Genomic DNA, 16,962 nt, shown 5'->3' on the forward strand with positions numbered 1-16,962 from the left:
TTCGGGATAAGACCTAATCCCTGACAGAGTTCTCCTTATCCGTATGACTCTGTCTTGTTTTGGTCACGCTTATTTGATGATGTGGTGCCGACGTGGCAAAAGTGATAAAGCGATCATGGAGGAGACACATGGCACTTGAGGCCAACTCAACTATAAGCCAAACAGGCGGAAGCCATTAACGATTACAAATTCATAACAAAATCTTTTCAAGAGGGAATTGTTTTTTCTTCTCAAATCTTCAATGAAAAGCGTAAGTCATATGCAAATAGACTTTTCTTTTATCTTCAACCTTTAGTTAAGGCTACAAGTCTCATGTTGTTTGAAGCTAATTTTCTAGTTTCATTCAAGGACAAGTTGCATGTATTCCTCATGTTTGGGGTCTCACCAAAAGAAGAAGAGGAATCATTTTTTCTTATGCAAATCATTGATCAATAGAACCCCTATTTCAAAATATTATTTTCACACAAATGCTTTTTTCTTATGCAAATCCTTCATCAATTGAACTCCCAGCTTCAAAATACTTCATAATCTTAAGTTGTCTCTTCTTATTTTTCCTCCATCGATTGAATAATCCAAACTATATTATTTATTTAGTATTTTAGGTTTTTAATTTTAAAATATAAAAAAGTAAGAAATTAACGGAGGGTTAACAGGACCCTCATACCTATCGCAGGAGATCTGGAGTTCTAGACTCATATTTTAGGGCTTTCTGCTACATGAAAGGAATTGGGATATGTTCCGCGCGCCTCACGCCGATCTCACAATCACATCCTAGCCTGTATTAGAAACATCTCCATGGGAGATATTCCTAATTTGCGGCTAAGACACACATCGATGTGAGGCGCGCAATGTGAGAAGGCAGATCTGGACTCGCATGAAAGCCCTTCTAAACGGGCACGATGCAGTCGAGCTTTTTCTAACATCTGTCACGTATTGCTCGGCTTTGGACGCACGCTCACACTCACACTTCTATCCGTTTGACCGACAAAAGTGGACTTGTTTCTGAGAGAGAGAGAGGGGGATTTTACACAAACAATCAATGCCCCTCCTATTCTTTTCTATCTTTTGATCAATACTCCTCTCTTCTATTCCGCCATATTGTGTTCGTCTCCCGAAATCATCACTTTTTCTTTATCCGGCCAGTTTTTACAGGCATTTCACGATTTCTCCGGCCGGCCTCCTGAGATCCACTATTGCATGCGAGGCTGGAGGGCATTTCTCTACTGGTGTTTCAATGGATTCGTCTCCAAGAAGCGGGAACTTGTCCGTGGAGTCGGTGACGGATGATCTTAGAAAGAGCTTGGGGAACGATAAGGTTCGCCTGAAGCTTGAAGATCTGAATTGGGACCACTCGTTTGTGAGAGAGTTGCCCGAAGATCTAATTACTGACACCATTCCACGAGAGGTGAGCTTCTCTAGGGTCTGTTTTTTGTGCGTCGGCATCTTAATGAACTATAGGGTTTTAAATAAGGTTTTTGGTTTGTTTGGTTCTGGAATGAAGAATTCCGTGGTAGATCAGATATAAATCATTTAAATGCGAGATGGTTTTAAATAAGGTTGTTGGTAAACTGGTTATTTAATTATTTCCTAATGAACCATATATGTTTTGTCATTATAACAACAGTTTTTTTTTTTTTTATCTGAACGAGTTTCAACATTTCGGTCTTTCAAATTCTTTTAGTCCCATTTGTCGGTTAAAGGTTGAAACTTGGATTTTGAACAGAGTAATAGTTCAGCCACCACCTTTATACTATTTGATGATATTGAGATGTTGAAGGTGAAAGCTATCTAATTCTAAGCTTGTAAAATCTGTGCATTTGATATCACTCATCTGTGTTTGATACCCGTCTATTAGATGAGTGATGATATTATGAGAACACTCTCATTCAGTAAGTCGTGAGAACCCTGCCGATTTAATCATTTGTTGGCTCCAAAATTCAGAGAATCTAATGATAGTAAACTTTGCATGTCTTCCAGCTAATTAATGATAAACACGGTAGGATTCTCACATGCCACAGTATTAAAGCGTTGTCAGTTGATGATCAGTCCTATTGGATATTGTTATAGACCATAAAAGTTATAATGCATCCTAGTGGAAACAGAGCTGCTGAACCTATTCTTAAAAGAAATTGGACGCCTCGAATTGTTAAAAATCAAGTGCCATACATCTTAACATATAACACTTATCCACCATGGCTTGGCAAAATAGTGCCATTTATGTCTTAATTTGTTCAGATCCCACTTTGAATGGCTATGGGGGTTCATTTTCAGCTTCATTTTTGGATGGGTTGTTGCAGAAGTGGTCACCGTTGTTTGCAAGTATATTGTTGCCGGTGACTAATACATATATTTGGTTATCCTGTTTCTCCCTCTTGCAATTTGTGCCTATTTATCGCTTCTTGTTCTTGTAGAGTGAAATATAGAAATTTATTGCAGATAAACATTAGCATTACCAAAATTGCAATAGGTACTTCCGCTACTTTTCCAAAATTTACTATTAACATACTTTTTTTAATGCTTTATTTATTTTTTTCAACCTAAAGGGGATGAGAAGTTTCTTTTTTTTTTCTAAAATATTTTCTTCTTCTATGATGAAAACAAGGTTTTCTGCTCCCTTTGTTGACATTATTTATCTAGAGAACACTGAAAAGGAAGAAAGAAGAGGACACGTGAATAAGAATGAAGAGATCAAGGAAGACCAACAAAATTCCTAAAAAAAAAGATAAACTCCTCTTTTCCACCTTTTCAACTTTTAAAATTTTCCCTCATAAAAATGTTTTTTCTTTCCCATATTGTTTAAATTTCCGTTCTTTTCATAAATAAAAGAAGGAAAGTCAAGAATGGAGAGGAAATAAAGAAACAACTAGTCAAAACTAAAGTTCACAAGATTGAATTATAAGAGAAAGAAGATAGAAGAAAGGGGCATATGTATCTGCAATGACAAGTATGAAATGCCAGTTAAGGTCTGAGTGGGAAAAATGCAGGAGGTTAGGTCTGAATCCTGTCTATCCCTCACAAAACCCCAGATAGGTAGGACCAACATTAGGTAATGGCCCTTTAGAAAATAAGTTGTTTAAGAACGATGGAACCTGATCAATTTACTTTTTATATTATAACTCCCCCCCCCCCCCCCCCCCCCCCCCCCCAAAAAAAAAAAAAAAAAAAAAAAAACTTTGATGGTCAAAGTGTGCATAAGGGATGAGTCTCAAGTGCTTTTTCATGCAAAATGTGTAATCCTTTAAGTTTTTTTTTGGTCTCCGGATGCATTGCAAATGGGCACACAATATTGAAGATGAGTTCTAAATGAGAGAAGAAACATGGTCAATTGCAAGAATGGACCCATTTCCTGCTACTGGTTTAGCTTAAAGGGCTAGTGTTCACACTTTCCCTTTTATGCAATTTCTTATTTGATGTGTTTTTTATTTTTCCTGGCAATAGCTTATTTGACTACAATAGACCTCTTTTTTCTTTTCTTCTGATGACCTTTCTGTATGTTGGTGCACAGTCAGCTCAGAGAACTAGGTGTCATTTGGAACTCTGAAAGCTAATTAGATCTTATTGGGATGTCTAACGATATGTGTCTGAATTCTAATTAGACTATCATGTCAAAGTTGTTGAACTGAGTGACTATTTGCAGTTTCTCCTTTTTTCGGACATGAATATGTAGGGGAATTCTTGTTTATGAAAATTTTACAATGTTATAAGAGTAAAGACAACACATGTTGTTATGTGCCTTAGGAGAACTCACCCCTAAAAGCTAGCTGTTAGAGGGAGGAAACTCAAACACATATATACCCCACAACAGCATCCCATACTACCAACATGGGACAAATGGATCATAACACATGTTCTCAACTAATAAGTGATAAGTGGTGACATGATTACTTGCATTCTGTTTGTTTGCAGTTCAATTTTCATTTGCACTGGTGTAAATGCATGGGAATGCAAACTTTTGTTTTACTTATGTTCATATTTTTCTTTGTTTGGTGGAGTAAAATTAAAACTAAATAATGCAGTCCCTACTTTATATGGGGGAGAATGAAGGTGGGAGGAAAGGATGCAAATTTTTATCACTTTTTGGGTTGCAAAATTTGCATGGCTAAAAGGTTCCAAAACATGCGAAAGTGCAAATTTCACCCCAGGTAGGGATGCAAATTCATCATCTTCTTCATCCCAACTATATGGGGTCGGCTACATGAATCCTGTTTTGCCAATCTGTTCTTTTCAACTCCATATCCATTGTTAAATTATTAGCTAGGGGTGCAAATTGACATGTCAAACTAACATTTGCAAATTTGAACCGAGTGCAATATTTGTACCTGGTTGATTTTCTTTTAACAAGCAAAGGGGGGCTCGTTGTTCAGAGAAAAATTTCAGATTTAAGTGGACCTGTCAGAGGTGTAACCTTATATGATTAGTTTAGACATAATGGCTATATTTCAAACTTGCAGATTCCATGTCCTCATTTTGTTGCAAATTGCCTTTTTATCTGTGTGCATCTAGTCATCCTGGATGTGAATTGGGAATGAATGATATGGTGCAGGTTAGTTAGTTACTTATGATTATGACATTCACATCTTGATGATGCATTTACTGTTTATTTTGGTTTGCAGGTATTACATGCTTGCTATACAAAGGTATCCCCTTCTGCTGAAGTGGAGAACCCCAAACTTGTTACATGGTCAGAGTCAGTTGCTGAGTTAATTGATTTGGATCCCAAAGAGTGAGTATCTCTTATCTCTCTTTTTTCTTTTATGTGTAATTCAAGTGTTTTTTTTTTTTTGCCTTTTCCAAATTCAATTTAAAAGGAATTCATATCTCCCTGTTACAACTGAAAGTAACTGGAGTCTCCCAAGTATTTTGGATTACCCAGAACTTTATATTTTACTGGAATGGATTTGGTTTCAGTTATTCAATTATGGCAGTTGGGTTTTGCATCAAATGTTTTGTTGTCTCTTATTAAAAAGTATTGCAAAACATTGCGACAGACAAGTATCCCATTTTATTCTATTTTTGTTCACTGTAGAAAGAGCATGCTTGCACTTCCTATCTTTAACAATTATGTGGATCCTGATAGCTAATGGCAATTCAGTAATCCTCCTAGGTTAATCTTGAATTTGTTTAGATTTTCCATGGACAGGTTTAGTTCTTTCTCATGCATGGGACATAATTTAATATGGGGCTAACAACACCTTATGTTGGAATCTCAGATTTGAAAGGTCAGACTTCCCACTCGTATTCTCAGGGGCATCCCCCTTGGTGGGAGTGTAAGTGTCATAAGCATTAACCTGTTGTTTATTATCTTTTTTTCAGCACCTTAAATTGCCTTTTTCTTTGATAAGGGGTAATTATTCATGACTCATTCTGTTCATTAATAATTCATTTATAGGATGCCATATGCTCAATGCTATGGTGGACACCAATTTGGCATGTGGGCTGGTCAGTTGGGTGATGGTCGTGCTTTAACTCTTGGGGAGATTCTGAATTCTCGTTCTGAAAGGTGGGAACTACAGCTTAAAGGTGCTGGTAAGACTCCTTACAGCCGTTCTGAAGATGGTCTTGCAGTTCTGCGCAGCAGCATCAGGGAATTCCTTTGTAGTGAAGCAATGAACAGTTTAGGAATTCCGACGACCCGTGCACTTTGTCTTGTTACAACAGGCAAATATGTCACCCGGGATATGTTTTATGAGTATGTAGGGCAGAATCTAAATTATGAAAAACCACTAGGTGAATCATGATATACGTTAGTTCTAATTCTATTTGTACCACAATTGTTTTACATCCACCCTTATATTTTATTTAAAAATTATAAAATTGAAACAGATTTAAATGAGTTTTTGATTGAAGGAGATTGCAAATGCTATAAGACGGGTAAGGACTTCAGTACAGGCCCTTGGAAGCTTAGAGATCAGAATGCTTTTAAGTTGACATAACATTTTGAGATTGATAGCAAGGGGGTGGTTGAATGTTATTGCTGACGACTTGACAAAATAATGGATTTAGGGGAAAGAATATATGGCTTGTTCTTGCTTGCATAGTGTTATTAGAAAGCCCTTACTTCCACAAGGAAAAGCCAATATGTATAGCTTTGAAGATGAGCATACTAGTTTTTGATTGATGTCCATCTTGTACATCATTTTCTTTTACCTCTTCTATATTGTTAATTTTGGTCTATTTTGATTATTTACCATTCAGAGAAAAACAAATCTCACAAATAATTGAGATACCAAAGAAGATCCCATTGCATGCTTGCTGCTTCTGTAGCACTAGTGTTATGGAATTCAGTAATATTTCCTATTGTTTTTCTATTATTTTCCTTTTCACTGTTACCTAAAATTATTCAATTTATTTATTGTCAACCTTCGGATTTTCTTGTGCAGTGGCAATCCAAAGGAGGAACCTGGTGCAATTGTTTGCAGAGTTGCTCAATCTTTTCTTCGCTTTGGTTCATTCCAAATACATGCCTCTAGAGGCAAAGAAGACTTGGATATTGTTAAAGCCTTGGCAGACTATACTATCCGCCACCACTTTCCTCATATTGAGAAGATAAGCAAGACTGAGAGTTTATCCTTCAACACAGGAGAGGAGGGATCTTTGATTGTGGATTTGACATCCAATAAATATGCAGGTGTTTTTTTTTTAACATCTTGATTATATGGCTAGCTTGGAGTTATTTCAGTAAATTCTGAATCCAGATATATAGATCATAGTGGAAGTCTTTATGCAAGTAGCAGATCGATATGTGCAAGAACTCTGTTGCATACCTTTAATTTTCAGATTGACTGTCTAGGGGAACATTATCTGTTGATAAGATAGAAGTATGCTCATCTAGCCAGTTCTATATTGTGCTCTAGAGCTGTTCTACACCAGGATGATTGAGTAGTTTTTTCCTTGTATAATTTGTTCATGTGTGAATAAAGGTTATGTGACATTTATAGGATGTATGTCTATTACTGTTCCAGACTGTTGTCCAGTTCCCACTCCTGTCCTTTTATTCCGACAATCATCCATTTCCCCCCTTGCATGCACAAATTACACAAAATGTATGTATGTTCTGGGCAGTGTAGTTTGTTAACAATCTTCAGTAACTTATCTTTTATGTTTTCAATTGAACTAGCTTGGGCAGTTGAGGTTGCTGAGCGTACTGCTTCCTTGGTTGCAAGATGGCAGGGGGTAGGATTCATTCATGGTGTGCTTGACACTGATAACATGAGTGTTTTGGGTCTTACCATTGATTATGGTCCCTATGGATTTTTGGATGCTTTTGATCCAAGTTACACTCCAAATACCACGGACTTGCCAGGGAGAAGGTATTGCTTTGGTAATCAACCAGATATTTGCTTATGGAATATTAAACAGTTCACTGCAACTCTTTCAGCTGCTCAGTTGATCAATGATAAAGAGGCAAACTATGCCATGGAAAGGTATATTTGGAAATTTTGATTCTTTCATGTAGGAATTTGTCAGAAATCAAGTTGTCAATTTATGACAAAGCTTAATATCCTTCACTTTTAACAGATATGGAACTAAGTTTATGGATGATTATCAATCTATAATGACACGGAAACTTGGTCTTCCAAAATACAATAAACAGTTGATCAGTAAACTTCTCAACAACATGGCAGTTGATAAAGTTGACTATACAAATTTCTTCCGGTTGCTTTCCAATATCAAAGCAGACCCTAGCATCTCAAAAGATAAGCTCCTTGTTCCTCTTAAGGCTGCTTTACTAGATATAGGCACGGAGCGCAAAGAGGCATGGATCAGTTGGGTGCAGGTCTATATAGAAGAGGTATAATATAGTAGCAATTTTACTTTCTCTCATTTCCTTTGTAACTTTATATGCATATTTATAATAGGTGTGATAATAAATGTTTAATTTTTTACTCTTTCGCCCCCTTCCTTTGTTTCTTAAATGGTACTACCTACCTCAGAGATCAAGGATTTATTTATTTTTTGTTTTTTGTGCATTTGCATGTCATCATGCTTTGAGCTAGATATTTTAATATGGGAGGTTCGTTTTTTTGAAATTATTTTCCTTTTCTCACTTCCAAGTTCTAATGCCAGAGAATATGATTAATTGTGCTACAAAAAAGCTGCAAGTGATCTCATACCAATTCTATTTATTTGATGGAGCTATAGCCTATACTTACCATCCACGGCATGGATGCAGTTTACTGAAAAATTAAGTGTGCATCCTTTGAAACCTTTAGGAAATTGCCTAGTAGTTCAATGTTTCTATTGTCTCAATTCCATTTCCTAAAGGATTAAATGAGTTAGGGTGTCATCTGTTCCACACTATGGAATACGTATTTTGTTATTCATAACTTCAATCCTCTCACATGTATCTCTTTTACTGCTCCTGAAGCTTGTTGCTAGTGGTATTCCTGATGATCAAAGGCAGGCTCAGATGAACTCTATCAACCCCAAATTCATTTTACGGAACTATTTGTGCCAGAGTGCCATAGATGCGGCTGAACAAGGTGATTATGAAGAGGTTCGGAGGCTGCTTAAAGTCATGGAACGACCATATGATGAACAGCCAGGGATGGAGAAATATGCACGCTTGCCCCCTGCATGGGCCTATCGGCCAGGTGTTGGCATGCTTTCTTCTTCTTCCTGAGGAACATGGGCTTCAGGAGAAATTCCAGAAGATGTGTATAATAGTTGCATCCAGTTATAGGCAGTAATAATAATAGAATACAAAAAGTTTTTTTTCCTCAATAAAATACATTAAATTGTACTCCTATTTTTGGAGTTCTGCATGTAGTTGTCAGTTATACGTTACAGATAAACATGGGGTTTTTTGTGCCTTGTGACGAGAAAGGTGCTAGGTTGTTATTTATTTCTTCTTTAGTTCTGGAAATCATACTGAAAACGGAACTTAACATTAATTTTTCTATCACCGGGCAATGAGATTGCCTTGTGTTTTCGTACTCTAAAGTTGAATTATCTGAAGTTGCAGAGGCATGTAATGGAACGCTGACTGATTAAGTAGGTCTGTGGATGGTTCTTTCGAAACTCATCTAAGCTGTCAATACATTAATGGCTTCATCTTGTGAAATAAAGGAAGTTGACTGATTGGGGCGGGAGTCTGCCAAATTTTCATGGCGTGAGACAAATCATAACTCATAAGTCGTGTGGATCAGTTGATTCCAGAGATTCCGAAGGTTTTCATACCTTTGGCATCATCAGGGTTGTCAACTGGTCGGAATCAGGTAGAACCTGAGTCGGAACCAGGTAGAACTGGTCCCGGAATTGATAAAGATAACCCACGGACCCGGAACCGACCTAAACCCTATAGGGTCTGTGACTTTGGACCTAAAACAGTAAAACCCAACAGATCGGTTCTTGGGACAATCGGGTTCAATCCGATGGACCCCATTATGAATTCCTTCCTTGCTTTCGTATTTGCATCAGTACCTGATTCTTAAAATTTGCAACTCGAGATGTAGACTCAGACCTGGTGTGACGCATGTACTAAAAGTAGGATCAGTTCAGACTTCAGACCAGTCGGGAACTAGGAGGCAAATGCTTCTTGCTCACACCTAGTCATAGAAGTGAATTTTTTTTCTTGTTTCTTTTCCAATTTCTGTTCTCTTTTTTCATGGTGTTCACGGTCTTAGGCTTTTTTTCCCATATGTTTGAATATCACAAAAATTTATAACAAATGCAATTTTCATAATAACTCGTTAACTCCATAAACAAGATGAACACCCACTAATTCAAACGCCCATTAAAAATCCAACGTGCAACATTTCAATTTTTTTGACACTCAAAAAATAATCAACATTTTAATAATAAAAAAATCAAAATGTTTAAATGGAGGAAGACTAAAGATTTTACAATAAAAAAGCAACACTTCAGACTTTCAGTTTGTCATTGATCGTTGGGTAACAAAGGGAGTGGGAGTTACTACTTACTGACTTACTGCTGACGGACGGCCGAGCAGATGGTCTCCAGACGGATGAACTAGACGGTGAGACGATGTGATTCCAGCTGGTAGGGTAGCCTCCACTCTCCCCTCTAGACGATGAGACCATTGAGACGGACCAGCCAGCAGCTTCCGATTGATGTGCTTCAAGTTTCGATTTTCGAGTGAGAGAACTGAGAAGAGATATGATTCAGCCTTAGACAAAGAGTAACTAAGGTGGTGTTCGATAGCATTTTTCAAAAGTTTGAGGTTTGAAAGCGTTGTTTTTCAGACCTCAGACCCGTTTGGTGTCTTTTGTTTTTAGATCTAAAAACGACAGTGTGTGGGTGGCTCTTAATGTGTTTAGACACATTTTAGAGTTGGTGTATGGTTGAAATTACTCTTCAACTCTTTTCGTAATGATACGCTTTGCCTCTGCTTAATCCCAACTCAAAAAACCTAGGTCATTCATGGTTTCGCTCTCAAGGACGGGAAAGAAAAATGCTGCTCGTGAATCTAAGTTCCAAGTAGGTTTTCATGGCCGTAGTTTATCACATTTTCTTCTTTTCGACCTTTCTCTCTCTCTCTCTCTCTCTCTCTCTCTCTCTCTTGTCTTCCTGCCACCGCCATTACAACTTGTAGCGGCAATGGTTGAGTAATAATTATAAATAAATAAATAAATGAATTATAAATTATTTTTATTAATTATTAATTATCTTAATATTTTTATTAATTTAACTTGTGTTATTTATTATTTCTTATAGTTTTATTAACTAGTAATTTTAATTATTTCATTAAATTTTAAAAATTATTTTAATTTTTATTTGTGTAAAATATTAATTATTTTAATATTTTTATAATCATTAATTATATTTTTAAAATTTAATCATTTTATTTATTAATTTATTATTTTTTATTTGTATTGTTTCAATATTATTTTAAAGTTGAAAATTTTTTTTATGAGATATAATGCGAATTGAACTCAACATTTCCAAATAGTATGTTTTATGGGTAAAATAGTAAAACCATTGAATTTCAGATGGTAAAGGGTTGATCCAATACAAACAAACTTATGGATTCAAAGCCTCTAAAAAGTAAAAAAACACCTATGCTTCTTTTCAGATTTCAGACAAATAATTCATTTTTAACCTTTCAGATTTCATATTTATCAAACGCCACGTAAGAGAAACTGTGAAAGAAGAATTCTTCAAAAAGACAAAATCAAAAAGGGTTAACTGGTTAGGGGGGTCAGCATTTCGGTAAGGTTTTAAAAGAAACCCCACCCCACCGAAATGACAGTTTTAGCCTCACCTTATTTAAATATGACATAGCATAAATCATATATCTATTTAATCCAAATGAATTCGTGACAAGGTGGACTTGAATCAGAGACGATAATAATCATGATCTTTTAAGACCTAGAACTGACCCATCGGGACAAATTCTGAAACCAGAAGCGATCCAATTGGTCTAGGTCCATCGGGTCTGACCCAACCGACCCATTGACAGCCCTAGCCATCATAGCTTTTTGTCCTAAAATAAAAGTCAAAGTAGTCATGGTAATCTTTCATGGTATTTTTGTCTTATCAAATTTGGTCTATTGCTCTCTAGTCTATGATGGGAAAGTAAATTATTCACCTCTGATGTGGGAAAGATTTTCCCAGGTAAATAGCCAAATTATATACTTTGGGGAATGCATAAATGGCCAAATTATATACTTTGTTCCATGGGTCTAAGTGTAAACGTACGGGGAATGTATCTTTCCAATGGGGAATATAAACGAACGGGGCCCAAGTGTAATATTATCTAAAGAAGAAAGAAGAAAAAGGTGGCACCATTCCCTTCTTCCCTAGCTCCTAGAAGAAACTGAAAATTAAAAGAAAAAAAAAAGCAAAAGTAAATGAAAAAAATGAATAGCATGAAACACAGACCAACAAATGTAAAGAAGGCTTAAATTACTTGAAAAAACTAGTGATGAAAAAGATTCATTTCTTAATTGGCAAGCCTAGGGATTTGTTTGAGCGAGGTATTCAATTTGGAGTTTGAATACCCTATAGCTCTACTTTGTAATACTGGCTAATCACAATATGCCATATCAGTTCCATTCACATGTCAAGATGATCTGATGCATCATGAATGCCGAATATCCTCTGATTCCCATAGAGAATTTAAACTAGTTTCCACCTTTATATTTGGCTAAATCTAATTGATTATAATCAAGTAGGTGATATCTTATCATGTCAATCATCATCGTTATCATCAATTAAGCCTTATCCCAACTATATATATATATGGTGTCAGTTACATGAGTCTTGTTTCACCATTCCAGCACTTAAATTAGTTCCTACTAACGGCTGACATTGTCTTTTTTTGGTCTGCTCTTAGCCCTTCTTTAGTCCCTTCAACTTATCATTGAACGATTCCGTTGACGGATGCTGTAAGTGGTCTCTTATGCCCGTAATCAAAATAATATCCAAGTTTACTTCTCATTCACAGGCCTATAGGGTATGAAAAATCTGTATGCATAGAATCTATGAGCATCTTCTATAAAATATGAACATGTTCTGGTTTGATGCAACAACATTCTTTGAACAAGTACGATTGTTTACAAAACAAGGTTGATTAATGGAGTTCAAATTTGTTGTTATAATGGCCGCATCACTTTCTTATAAAACCCCAAACGAAACATAAATAAAACACATCACATAATAAGCTGCCTTTTTATTAATAATACCCACAACGTACAGATGTGTGCTCTAGCTACTAATCTCAAGTTTCAATTAATAATGCAGTAAACACACAGTATCCAACAACAGTAAATTAATTAATTTTGCACAATGAAACAATCATATATATATATATATAATCATTTGAAATATTTTTAATTTTAGTTACAAATTAAAGACTATTTGTTGATTTATACAAGCATTACTACTTGACATTTTTATTCCTACTACTAGTAGGCAGTAGCTAATTAATACTATTAGGCATGGCATGACATGACATGAATTTGAAATTTAAATTAAAAAGGAATAAGAAAATTAGGAAAGGTTCATCTGGTAATAATAATGATAATAAACGTATTAAAGACAAAGGGAATAAGGGAGTGGTGCACATCGTCTTACACTCTGGCAAGCTCACCATTCTTGCACCCTCTCTACGATTAACTCCGTAGAATCAGTGTAGACGTGACAACTGTCTGTATCCTCTCAGCATGCAACTTTATTCATAATTACTATGGCCTAATCCTTTTGGAAGGAAGAGAGAGAGAAGAGTGATCTGTTCCTTAATCCTGCCCTACCTCGTCGTATTCCCTAAATTTGAGACTTCTTCAGTCTTGAGAGAGTACAAATGTGCAATCCCATTCCATTCGTCCTCCCACTCCCACCCCACCCCACCCCACCAAACCCAAAAACTACACCAGAGAAATTAACTAGTCTATAAAACCCCATCTCTATTTCCTCTTTCAACCATTATATTCCTCTCATCACTCGCTCTACCTACCTAGCTAGTGCACTCCCTTTGGTGATTGGTCCTACACCACCAACCCTTAAATCTCTCTCAAGTCTCAGCTGAGATCGATGTGGATCAGAAAGAGATGTCCTCCCCCCTCTCCCCCTTCTCCTCCTCTTCCACCCATTACTAGGTCATCAGTGGGGATTCCCGCAGCCAGAGCACCGCAAGGGTTGCACTCTGGCAGGAGTTTCGCAGTAGTAGAAGAGAACAGGCGCATTGGTTGGTCTTGCATTAATCTACCAAGAAATAATCCTCTCCACCATCTGGGGATCAATGATCCACTCCCTCTTCATCTGTCACAGAAGATTACCATGGGGACGAAGCAGCGAGATGAAGTTGAAAAAGATGCTGCTGAGAAGACATTGATGATTCCAAACGCCGACTGTGGAATGTAAGCGTCCGCCCTAGTTCTATATATCTGCGCATGCAAGCATCTATATATCTATATCTATATCTATATCTATTTCATCCCACTACGTGCACATACCCACATGCTTATCTCACACATCTCATCATCGATCAGTATGATAAAGATTCCTGTTTGCAGTTACGTACAAGAATTTCATTTTGATTTTACTTCAGATTTAAGAGCACAAATTCATCGATCGTTCAGGGAAGAAATGAACCCATTTTCATTTTTGTCTTTCACTAGAAGAATCAACTACTGGGTCTTTGTTTTTGTTTATCAAGTATATATAAAACTGCACGAAATCACTGATTTGTTTGGTTTTTAATTTGTTTTGTTTATCAAGCATAACCGCACCAAGTCCCTGATTTATCTGGTTCTTAGTTCTTACAGGCAACAGAAAACTGCTCTGCTTGCATTGCCTTTTGATTCCACTCCCCCAGGTACGAATCTTAGTTTTACTTTCATAGTGTGGGTCTCAGGCTCTCAGCCTCTCAGCCTTGAGTTGAGGTGCATCTCCGCTCTGAGCAACCAAACGGAGTGGGTGGCAATTCTTAACCCTACCTGAAGCCAACACGACCACTTTCCTTTCCGGGGCTTCTCACCCATCATGGAATTAATGGAAATATATATCCAGATAGATCCAGACTGGGCATTCCAAAACCCAACCGATCTTGAGTCTTGACCTGCTCAAGTCCGAACCATTCATGGCTTTATTCCATCCTATGGCCTATGGGGCCATGACTACGAGATGGGCAGTCAATCAAAATGTTGAGATGGTCAAGAACTCTCACTTTGAGAGTTTCAGTATATAAAAAAAAACGTTTCTAATCAATGCCTTCATCACTTACAGAGAAAAAGCCATTTGTCTTGTTCTGTTTAGGGTTCTCGGGTTTTGTTGATGCGGAGCGGGAGACAGAGATGGAGATTATTCCACCCAAGAAGAGAAAAGGAACGTATTGCTTGGTAGCAGAAGAAGAAGAGACAGTGAGAGAGCCAGTAACGTTGCCGACAATAGTGAAAGATGAGACAGCAGGCGGGAAGGGCAACAAACCAGATAACCATGGCGTGCCACTATTAGTTGAGAGTGAGACAATGGACGACTCCGTTCGAGAATTCAAAGAAGAGACGACAGTAATAGATGAGGGAAGAGAGACGGTTGCTGAAACAGTCGACAAGGGCACTCAGACTGATTTCAACGGTGATGCCGGTGGTAAAAGCAACGGCATCAAGAAGGAAACCAATGGGGAGGAGAATTATCCGAAAAAGAGGCGAAAGAGAGGAACAGTGTTGCTGGAGGGATCGAGATGCAGTCGTGTAAATGGAAGAGGATGGAGGTGTCGCCAGATGACGATGGTGGGGTATTCACTTTGTCAACATCACCTGGGGAAGGGAAGGATTAAGAGCATAGACAGCATCGGCAGCACTGACGTCTCTGTGACATCCGGCCCCAAGAAGGATGCCAACAACCAGCTACCTGGCGACCCGTCGTTGGTCATGAAGTATCTTCATCACCTAGAATTCTCAGGTGATCATCAGGGAGAAGAGAAGCCAAGGGGAGGTGGTCGCCGTGGCCGGAGCCGATGCCGATGCCGATGCTGAGGAGGATGAGATGGATTCATCCACGCTACCATTGCTGCCATTTGAGTATAAGCTTCATACATACAATAATAAATGACAACAATAAACGTGTAATAATAATTCGCCGAGCTCCCTGCAGTTTTTTTTATGAAATTCGGGTTACTGGTAAAAAGGGGATGCATGCCAATACATTATACATGGGTGCGTGCCTCCGCACTTCCCTCAGTCATGTTCCCACCCAGCAGCTAGAGGGATTGAATCTTGAGGAGATGCCCTAACAGATGAACCCATGAAATTAAGGGCCGTTTGGTTCACAGGAATAGGAGTATTGAATCTATCGGCCATTCCAATTCCAACTCTTTGGATGGATGAAATCTAAATCCATTCTCATTCTTAGTGGAATGGCATTCTCCTATGGCAATTTCCTCCCCCTCCCTTCAAAATTAAATCTCACTCCACCAGTTGATTTCAATTTCAATTTCGATTCCTATCTGAACTAAACAGACAATGGGAACATGCCATTTTGATTTTGATTCCAAGAGATTTCAATTCCAATTCCAATTCATGACCGTGAACCAATCAGATATAGCTAGGTATTGGATTGCTTCGACCTCTATAGCTCCAGGACCCATACTTACCTGGTATTGGACAAAATCCTTCAATGTCCTTGAATGTATAGGTTTTTATTCTCTAATAGATTGTACCCCTTGCGGGAAAATCCATCAGACTTGAAGCGGCGACAAGCATAGGCCTATCCATAGGGGAAAGGAAGATAGAACACTAGACTTAAAAAGCTTAGGCTGTGTTAGGTGAAAAAGTTTTCATTCTCTTAACACCATCAACAAATTTGACATCGTTTATTGTGTTTAAACTTGCAAATTTAGTGGAAAGAATTTAGGTAAAGGACTTCTCCTGTATCCACTAAACTTTTAATATAACAAAACAAATTCAAATTAGATTGTGGTAAGAAATTAAATGCTAATGCGGTTCAGGTTAAAGTATCAAAATAATCCAATCAACCAATTTGATTGTACAAAAGCACAACTTACTGGTTTAAAAACTGTCCCCCATACACTCCTGCTTTTGGAAAATGGATCAAACAATCACAAGTGTCTCAATATGTATAGACCTCCAATCATAGATTTAGTACCGATAACATGAATATATAAGCGAAAGGATGTAACATAAACTTATCTGCATATAGGCTGAGATAAATTATATATTCACTAACATTAACCAGAATCCCTCCCCACCAGGTAACTTCTAAAGCTTGCCTTTTCGGTTGGGTCGGTCTGGGCCTTGGAGGCTAGAACCCTAGGCATCAGCACTTTGAAGTAGGACGGTAATGGATTTAGATTGGATCCAATCAAATTCAAATCTGATCTGAATATTAAGATTTAAATTCGAATCTGATATGAAATCTAAAATATGGGATTGCATATTGAATTCAGACTTAATCTGCCTCCACTTTATTGTCAATTAGTGCGGGGTATATACTAGGCACCAGTGCAAGTAGAGGTAAAGACATATTAATAATGGGTTCGAT

General features: G+C 37.5%; 2 protein-coding genes across 3 annotated transcripts; both read left to right on the top strand.

Annotated features, from left to right (window-relative positions):
• The first annotated feature begins 651 nt into the window (after positions 1-651).
• On the top strand, positions 652-8,943 carry LOC148844676 (uncharacterized). Its single transcript, XM_088954491.1, has 8 exons — positions 652-1,405; positions 4,614-4,723; positions 5,211-5,267; positions 5,390-5,689; positions 6,381-6,628; positions 7,118-7,424; positions 7,519-7,792; positions 8,369-8,943. Exons 1-8 carry the CDS (start codon positions 1,235-1,237, stop codon positions 8,621-8,623), a joined length of 1,722 nt encoding a protein of 573 aa, XP_088810617.1. The 5' UTR covers positions 652-1,234; the 3' UTR covers positions 8,624-8,943.
• Positions 8,944-13,385: 4,442 nt separating this feature from the next.
• Positions 13,386-15,588, top strand: LOC148844677 (uncharacterized). 2 transcript variants are annotated; one of them, XM_088955677.1, is made up of 3 exons: positions 13,386-13,820; positions 14,220-14,278; positions 14,719-15,588. In XM_088955677.1, the coding sequence occupies exons 1-3, from the start codon at positions 13,495-13,497 to the stop codon at positions 15,435-15,437; spliced, it is 1,104 nt and encodes a 367-aa protein (XP_088811803.1). In that variant the 5' UTR covers positions 13,386-13,494; the 3' UTR covers positions 15,438-15,588. The 2 variants fall into 2 exon arrangements, with proteins under 2 accessions (XP_088811803.1, XP_088811802.1); XM_088955676.1 differs by having other exon boundaries at positions 13,447-13,820; positions 14,229-14,278.
• The last annotated feature ends 1,374 nt before the right edge of the window (positions 15,589-16,962 follow it).

The sequence above is a fragment of the Nelumbo lutea genome, chromosome 7, assembly GCF_056320005.1.
Source record: "Nelumbo lutea isolate HS-2025 chromosome 7, American lotus-T2T, whole genome shotgun sequence".
In the NCBI taxonomy this organism is placed as follows: domain Eukaryota; kingdom Viridiplantae; phylum Streptophyta; class Magnoliopsida; order Proteales; family Nelumbonaceae; genus Nelumbo; species Nelumbo lutea.

Bases quoted from the DNA above. Each gene is read 5' to 3' on its own strand.
- LOC148844676 (XM_088954491.1), top strand. From the start codon at position 1,235: ATGGATTCGTCTCCAAGAAGCGGGAACTTGTCCGTGGAGTCGGTGACG. The intron at 7,425-7,518 runs GTATATTTGGAA...CACTTTTAACAG, and splicing joins GCAAACTATGCCATGGAAAG to ATATGGAACTAAGTTTATGG. The intron at 7,793-8,368 runs GTATAATATAGT...CTGCTCCTGAAG, and splicing joins TGCAGGTCTATATAGAAGAG to CTTGTTGCTAGTGGTATTCC.
- LOC148844677 (XM_088955677.1), top strand. From the start codon at position 13,495: ATGTGGATCAGAAAGAGATGTCCTCCCCCCTCTCCCCCTTCTCCTCCT. The intron at 13,821-14,219 runs GTAAGCGTCCGC...TCTGGTTCTTAG, and splicing joins CCAAACGCCGACTGTGGAAT to TTCTTACAGGCAACAGAAAA. The intron at 14,279-14,718 runs GTACGAATCTTA...TGTTCTGTTTAG, and splicing joins TTTTGATTCCACTCCCCCAG to GGTTCTCGGGTTTTGTTGAT.